Below are 8792 nucleotides of genomic sequence, written 5' to 3' on the forward strand. Positions count from 1 at the left end.
GTTCCTTGGACAAGAATTGCCTTTTACTCTGTTTCTTCATTGGCTGATATATGTGTATACACAAATAAATCATGCAGTATGTGTGATGATAATGTAAATGAGGAAGGTCTAGTTAGAAATAAATCTGTCCAAGCTAATTTTGACACAGTAGGTGGGACATTTTAGAGATAAGAAAGCACCTAGAGTTCCAGCAGGGAAAGGATGTGCTCATGCCAGAATCGGGGAGAGAGAAGAATTACCATCTGGTAAGCACACAGCTAGAGAAAGAGAAGGAGCTGACCACTTTTTAGGAAGCAAATGCAGCTTAGGATGGAAAGCAGAGTGTACAGAGACCTTCTTCAAAGAAAAGAGGACTATTCTGCAGGTTTAGAGTGACTGGAAGGTTCACTGCTGACCTGTGTAATGATTGAGTGATTTCATATTGTTTTCTCCTCTGCTTAAATAAACTAAAATGCTGCAAAAGAAAATGTTGAACAGCAGGATGATCTCTGTTTATTCACCTAGGTTAGAAAACTAAAAGACCAGTTGCCTTTCTATAAAATCTTCTCTATTTCCCTTAAATAAACATGCACAGCAAGTTTAAAATAGAATTTTCACCTTTCTGGGTTCTTACTAGGTATAATTGTATTTCTTTTAGTAGCTCTGTGAATGGTGGGCTCTCATTAGTCTTTCAGATGACTGATCAGGATGGAAGGAAATGGTGGTGAAAAAACAGGAGAACTAAACTCCATGAGGCTTAATGGACTGGGAATCATGGAAGTTTAAGCTAGTCAAAAAGCCTGTCTCCATGTATCAGCAAAATATGTAACTGTTTTGGATTTACAGATCGTGGAGGCTACCTGTGCTGCAGGGAGTTGTAGGATGTATTTGAGACGAGGTAGAATACTACCATATAGTGTAAGTGTTGCCGTAGTGTCCTGGTTTTGGCTGGGATAGAGTTAATTTTCTTCCTAGTAGCTGGTATAGTGCTGTGTTTTGGGTTTAGTATGGAAATAACGTTAATAACACACTGATGTTTTTTGTTGTTGCTGAGCAGTGCTTACACTAAGTCATGGATCTTTCAGCTTCTCATGCCCTACCAGCAAGTAGCCTGGGGGCACAGGGAGTTGGGAGGGGACACAGCTGGGACAGCTGACCCCAGCTGACCCAAGGGATGTGCCATACCATGTGGCATCATGCTCAGTATGTAAACTGGGGGGCAAAGCTGGCTGAGGGCCACTGCTCCGGAACTGGCTGGGCATCGGACTGTAAGTGGTGAGCAATTGCTTTGTGCCTCACTTGTTTTGTATAATCTAATGCTATTATTATTATTACTACTCTTATTATTTTCTTCCTTTTCTGTCCTAATAAACTGTCTTTATCTCAACCCAGGAGTGTTTGCACTTCTACCCTTCTAATCTTCTCCCCCATCCCACTGCAGAGTAGGGGCAGTGAGCAAGCAGCTCTGTGGTGCTTAGCTGCTGGCTGGGGTTAAACCAAGACACATGGAAAAATGAGTAAAGTCGTACGGTGAAAAGAAAATACATCTGCCTGGGAAATTTGCCATAGCGTGGGGAAAAAAATGAAAGTTGACTTTAATTGAAACAAGATCCAGTAGGGAAGCTGCTTAGGCCAATTTCAGATGCTGTAACTTGGCTGCTTTAACTCCAGTACTGGCCAGCCCTGTCACATTACTATTCAAAATATCTTCAAGATTGTGGCTTGTTGAATTGAGTCCTGGAGGGCAGCCAAGTGGCCTGTATCAATGGGAAAGGGCAGCAGCACAAGAAAAAGAGTCCTGGAGTATGGGACAGAGGTGGAATATGGCCCTTTGCCTGTGTGCTGTCTATCTTGGGTAGAACAATGGAGTGGGACATATACGTGCCCTCGCTAAGATGTGTTTTGTCTCTCCCAGAGAGTCGCAGGCACTTTGCAAGGTCTGTCAAACCAGCCTCACTCACTTTACATGGAATGGGGCATTGTACACTGTTGAACTCAGAGGAGCATGTCTCCTCATGCTTTGTGTTGCTGTTGCATCTGGTTATAAGCCGTCAAAGATAAATAAATGAGACCACCCCAAAGCCAAATCCTTAATCATGGTGATCACACCATATTCTGGAGGTCAAAACCCTCAAGTGCTGTTGTTCAGTGTTTGCCATTGAAAACTTCTCATTTCTTCACCAGGCACACACGGAGGCTGTTGTTCATACAAAGCCTTTTTAGAAAGGGTTCCTAGAAATGCACCAGTAGCTTGAGTTGCATTGGAGAGTCCTGAGGTAGGGGTGGAATTTGATGTGGTCATTCTGAAATATACACAGTTGGTTATTTTGCCCCAGTGAAAGCTTCCTGAAGCCTTTCAGTTCTTGTCCAGTGTCTTTTGAAGATCATAGTGTATCATCTTTAAGGATAAGAAAAATTTCTTCACAGAAAAGGTAATCAGGTGTTGGAACAGGCTTCCCAGGAAAGTGGTGGAATCACCGTCCCTGAAAGTGTTCAGAACCTATGTAGGTGAGGTCCTCACTGATATACTTTAGTGGTGGTCTTGGAACTCCTGGGGTAAAGTTGGACTTGATAATCTTAAAGGTCTTTTCCAACCTAACTGATTCTATGGTTCTATAAAGAGCATGTCCATATACAGTGTATTGCCGTGTACCAAGGGACTGAGGAAAAAAGCAAATCTCTTCATCTTCCTAAATATTCAGCAAGAGGTCAGGAAGTAACTGTAATGACAAGCTTTTTGTTAAGACAGTGAGCAGTGTGTTCCCTGAAAGATGCTCCTTGAGTTTCACTTCCATCTTTACAGCATTGCGGTTATTGTTGTTGCCCACATCCGGTTGGTGTCCTAGTTAGGTACAGGGAAAACTAAGTTACACTTCAAAGATGCAGTAAGAAATTTGGATGTACAACTGTTTATCTTATTAAAAATTAATTTGAAGAAGTGTAGAAATAAAGGAACAAAGATACTAAGTACCAGCTCATGTTTCTTCACTGGCAGATCCTGATACCTCTCCGAGATGTTTGCAATACATCTTAGCCAGATGATGAAAGACCAGATTAGACCATCTAAGACTATTGACCTTTAAAACTGAGCCCTTAACAAGAGAGTTTTTCTTCTGAATTTATCATGCTTTCTTCAAAGAACCATTAAGTATGAGTTTGGTTGCTTTTTTTTTTTCCATTTTAAAGGTTACATAGAGTTGTATCCAAATTAATGGAGTTTGGTTATGATGACATAACAGTAAATAAAACTGAATGTTAAGGAAACCATCATATACTAACCTGTAAGAAGTAAGAAAGCTGTTATGGTTCTTTTTCAGAACTGGGAGATTCAGATCTTTTCTCCACTGATTTTCTGCCCCTTGATATCTTATCTGTAAACCCAGTGTTAGAGGATATTTTGAGATACATAGGGATATAAGGGGAGGGAGGACTGCACTTACCCTCACGCTCAGTTCCCAGAATGAAGAATTTCCATAGAAGAGAGAGTTGGTTTGGAAAACTCCATAGTACAGCTACTAGACACAACAGAGGTTACAAGCTGTCATTTAGCAAATGACAGATAAAACCTGTAGCTGAAGACATCAAACCACCATTATAAGGTATTGCAGGAAGACTGGGGCATGCAAAGGTGTGAAGGGCATCACCCGTGTCCTAGTTTTCTGTGCCACTGGACAAGTGGTTAAATAAAAGTTGCAGGTGATGGAAGGAAAGAAGGAAACAGAGCATGTCCCATGATATGGAGAGCTATGGGGATTTGACCTGGGTGGGAAATACCTTTCTATCTGTAAATCTGGGTATCAAGTGAATTTTGAGGAGGTTCCCATCTTCCAAGAACTGAGAAATTGATACTGGTAGAAGCTCCTACAGATCCTGCTTGCGTACCGAATCTAACCACTTCTAAGAGAAATGCATCATAGCAAACCAACTGCACCAACCACAGCCACCCCTTCACTTGGTGGTCGGTAAAGCCAAGTTACAAAAACCTTACCTACTGCATGTGGTCCTATGATGCAGCTTTTTAAATACATAATAGTGAACCAAAGCCAATCCAGTCTTCCAAACATCCTTGAAAATACCAATTAATCAGTTACCCAAGGACTTGTACTGCAGTTTAATTCAGATTAATTAATTAATATTTGTTTCTTTAGACTACTGTGACCCTTGAGTGGCTAGTGAATTCTTAGTGGCTCCTCCTTTCTGTTCAGACTAAGCTCTTCAAGGCAGGGACTCTTTATGGCTGGCTGTGTATGATATCCAGAAGACCTGTACACAGATGTCAGAAATTTGTAAGCACTACTGAAATTCAATATTGGATGAAAGAAAAAAAAATACATTTAAAAATATTACTAGAAAGTTTTACAGGAAACAGTGATTTCTAGTCTAAGCAGCAGTTTTGTATGAATATATAGATTTTATGCCCTGTAGCTTTGCCCTCTGCTAAATATTGCTGGGGAAGAGAATTCACTGATATTGCTGCTTGCTTACTTGTGGCCTGAACTTAGAATGCAGAGTCACAGTCTGGGTTTGTTGGATTTTTCTTTTCTTCCTTTTTTTTTTCTCTTTGTCCTGACAGAAAGATTTCGGGATTTACTGCTTCTACATTCCAGTCAAGATACAGAGATTCTGCCCATCTTTCAGCAGAGGCGCTATCCCAAGTAAGTAAGATTGTCTTCTTGGGAGAAATACATTCTTTATCTATTTGCGGCAAGGGACACTGAAGCATTTATAGCACTGTACATGCTTTTGGTGTGAAGTCCTACAGCAGAGCTGTCAGGGAGCCACACTTGCACTAAGCTTTGCAGGCTTTCAGTGGTGTCAGGGAGAAGCAGACGTGCTTTGCAAGTGTGCCCAGCTGTCAGCGGGGAGGTGGTGACACAGCGCAGACATTGAGTTGCCTGGATCAGTGTCTGGTGGAGCTTTGTTTCACTTGACACTGTGTTGACATAGGCAGATGTTTTGTCAGGCTAATCCTCACACTTGTCTTGTGGGATTCCATCATTTAGGGTGACAGATTCCCGTGGGTTTTAAAAGGCTCCCCTCTGGAAGCCTGCAAACACTAGAAAACATTTTTTTCCTGCCCTTCTTAGGGATATATGGACAGGCAAACCAAAAGAGGAGTGTTATGTGTTTAGGTCATGCATGTATGGAGTATCCTGGACAAAACATCTTCTCCCAGGTGACATACCTGAACAAAACAATGAATATTCCTTGTTATATTGGTTAGAAGAAGCAGTCACTTTCAGCTAGTTCTTGAAAAGAGGCAGTTAAGGGGGAAGAAAGGGAAGAAGAAAAATAACTAGTCCTCACACTAGCCATGTCCAGAGCGAGCAATGAAAGAAGACTAGTGCAGGATGGACAGGGGAAGGAGAAGAATGGAAAGTCTGGAACTAATCCAGCAACGGTACTGGAAATAAGCAAAGTTATTTATTTTAGTGATTATTTCCTGAAATACGTGAGAAGCCAGTGGAACTAAGTGTTAAATACAGCTCTTCAAATCTGATAATAGGAATTTTCTGAAGAACAGGTAACAAATAGAGGGGCTGAATGCTGAAAACCAGTCACCTCCTCACTGTGGATTCTTGAAAATAAAAGCAATCAAGGATGAAATCCTGATTCTGAAAATGGTGAAATTTTGCATTGGCTTCAAGGGAGACAGGATTTTATCCCCTTGAATTTATTGTTTGCATTATCTATTGCCACTGTTTTACTTACTGTGAAGGTATGATATATGAAACTGTGGGAGATGCCTTAGGTGGATAAACTGGTCTACTTGTTTCAGTAGTACTTCTATCAATTATTATTTTTCTCTCATGCTTCAGAGCACTGGAATAGTTATTTTTCCATGCTAGGAGAACACTTTGCTTGGCATAGATGTTTTCATTTATGGTATACACACTGTCAAACTGGTCTGAGAAACTACTTTATCATACTTTCTCAAAGAACACACTTATTTCTATATAAATCATTCCTAAGGTGTCTGACTTTTCATTTCTTTACATTCAATTTATTACAAACATTCTTGGCAAGTACAGCCTACTAGCAATATTACACATTGTCAGATTCATGGGTGAACGAGTGCCTGTTGCCTTCTGTTCAATGGATGCTTCAGCCCTTTGAAGACCATACAAAAATAGCTTATATTGTGGAGCTTTGCTCCTATTTGAAGTTACAGTGGCCTTGCATCCCAAGATGATACATGTTTTCAGACACATTAGTTGGTGAGATTGACTGATTCCTCTAATAGACAAAATCAGCCAAACTTTGGCACCTAACTGAAAAAGAAGTTTGCATATCTTCTTTAAAACAATAGATTTCTGTTCATAGCATCATTGATTGGTGCGAATTTGCTTGCTTGTTACAGAAATTTATCATGTGTTATAGTTCACTTAGAAGCTGGTTGAAGACTATAGACATGTCCTAGTTTCCCTAGAGGTTGTCTTTCAAGTGAAATATTTGTGTTCAGCAAGGCAGAAAACCTGTTCATCTTCATAATATATTTTGTCTTAATCCCCATGTCAGTTTTTGTCCCTTCCCTATGCTCATTTTCATTGAAAGGTCACTTAACAGAAATGAAGGTAATGAACAGACAGATCTTATAAATCAGTTTCCTTTCATTGACTTCATCTGAGCAATGGTTGGTTGTACTATGTAAGGATCTGAGCAGTAAGCCCATTCTAATGAGAAACTGTCATGAGGCACAAGGTGGAACTTGTAATGCTTAAGGAAATCCTAAGAATATGGAAGGTAAAACCCCAGAAGTTTTAGTAATGACTTAGCTGTGTAGCTTGACTAAGCAGGGTTTAATAAGTAGAAAAGACAAAAGTTTGCACATATTGAAGAGACATGCCCAAAGGAAGGAGATTGGATAGGAAGATATTCTGCATTTCTCAGGACATTCAGAGCCATAGTAATAAATATTAAAGCCTAAATGGGTGAACTGTAATCCATCAATTATTGAAAGAAATAGAAACCTTGATGTTCTGGCCTGAATTATGTTCTTGTACATTTATTATATTACAACCTGAACTCTTTACCAGGGAAGAGCAGGATAATACTGGGGATGTGTTTGTTCTCAGAGAAGATGTCTGTGCACTGAAACGGCTGGAAGACGTTTTCTAGAATATGCATGCACATTGTTTTGCTGGGGTAAATATGTCAAAGAAGCACACTTTGCACTTCTGGCTAATGAAAGGAGGAATGCAGGGTCTTTTTATGTATTTGCCTGGGTTTATTCTGCTGGTCTTGGCTTAGCCAAGGAGCAAATACTCTGGCACATGGAGATTATTGCGCAAGTCTGAGCTTACAAAGATGAAGGCTTATAAAGCCACATGGCACACCACTTTTTGAATTCTTTGACTTAGCATTGTGTCCCCACAAGTAGTGTGACATCACGAGCATCAATTTTCATCGTGGCCTGTGGGCTGAGATCCAGTGCTATGCCAGCACATCGGCACAGCATCCAGCCAACCAGCCCAACCTGCGATACATGTTCTCTAGCTTTTCTTTACAAGGCTGCAGAGCAGAAGGAGCTTGGCTTTCTCTTACACCTCACTCACATCACAACGTAACTTTGTCTTGGAAAAGTTGTAGTTATTGGGGAAGGAATATGGAATTATGTTCGCCTGTAAATGCCTATAGAATCATAGAATAGTTAGGGTTGGAAAGGACCTTAAGATCATCCAATTCCAACCCCCCTGCCATGGACAGGGACACCTCGCACTGAACCATGTCACTCAAAGCTCTGTCCAACCTGTCCTTGAACACTGCCAGGGATGGAGCATTCACAACTTCCTTGGCAACCCATTCCAGTGCCTCACCACCCTCACTGTGAAGAACTTCTTCCTTATATCTAATCTAAAGTTCCCCTGTTTAAGTTTGAAGCCATTACCCCTTGTCCTACCACTACAGTCCCTAATGAAGAGTCTGTAGTAGTTTTGTAATGAAATATATTACACTGCACATAGTTACAGGTTACTGAACTGGCAAGACCATTCTAATCCACGCAGGTCTTTTTGATACCTCAAGTGTCTGTCAGAGGATGAAATACATGGTTCAGAAATCAGACATCACCAAACCCCCCTCATCCACCTCATTAGAAACCCACCCATCCACAGAGAGAAATGCTGTGAGGAGAAAATCTGTCTGCTAGCTCACATGAAGCCATCGCCATGTCCGCGAGGATTCACATTCCTGACACTAAGAATAAACTTGCAGCTGTGGGCAGCCAGATGGATTGGGGCACCTAGCTGTCTCCAAGTGTATCTGCCTGGGAAGAGCCTCTGCATGTGAACCAAATCCCAGACAGACTTCCCACTCGCTCCTTCTCTCCCTATCTCCATGAGCGTGCTGAAGTCACCAAGGTGAGTTACCCCAGCACAATCAGGCCTGCCAACAAACTAAGTTGTTGCAGTGAGTCTTATCCTGACTCATTACTTTGACAGTGATCGTTGTAGATCCTATATCTCATAAAAAAACACTTCAAGATTTCACTCTTAGCATATTTCTGCAGGAGTTTTTCTCATGCTGGTGTCAAGCTCATGCTTTCCTTGGTTGCCCACTTCATTGATGACATTCCTAATATTTTATTGCTTGGATTTTTTTATACATTTTACTCATAAAATACATTTTACTCATCAAATGCAATAACTACTAAAGTGCTGACACAGGCTACAGAGGATTGCCTCTGAAGAAGACTTTATTATGGTCCTTAATTGGGCTTTAGGGTCCAACATGTGACAGGGTGGTTGGTGGTAGCAGCAGGGGCGCAGATTGCTCCATCCCATCAGGATTGATTGGTCTTTTCCTGCTGCCCT

At 41.1% G+C, this 8792-nt stretch overlaps 1 protein-coding gene across 1 annotated transcript in view; it reads left to right on the plus strand.

The window, feature by feature from the left end:
- Positions 1-4552: 4552 nt before the first annotated feature.
- Positions 4553-8792, plus strand: part of LOC104404486 (NADPH oxidase 4-like) — a gene marked incomplete at its 5' end in the record, with an annotated part of 35303 nt that continues 31063 nt past the window's right edge. Inside the window, one exon of the mRNA XM_010012923.1 lies at positions 4553-4634. Within this exon, the coding sequence (XP_010011225.1) occupies positions 4553-4634 (82 nt within the window). The remainder of the gene's footprint in view (positions 4635-8792) is intronic.

The sequence above is a fragment of the Nestor notabilis genome, unplaced genomic scaffold (assembly GCF_000696875.1).
Source record: "Nestor notabilis isolate BGI_N333 unplaced genomic scaffold, ASM69687v1 scaffold10514, whole genome shotgun sequence".
Lineage (NCBI taxonomy): Eukaryota > Metazoa > Chordata > Aves > Psittaciformes > Psittacidae > Nestor > Nestor notabilis.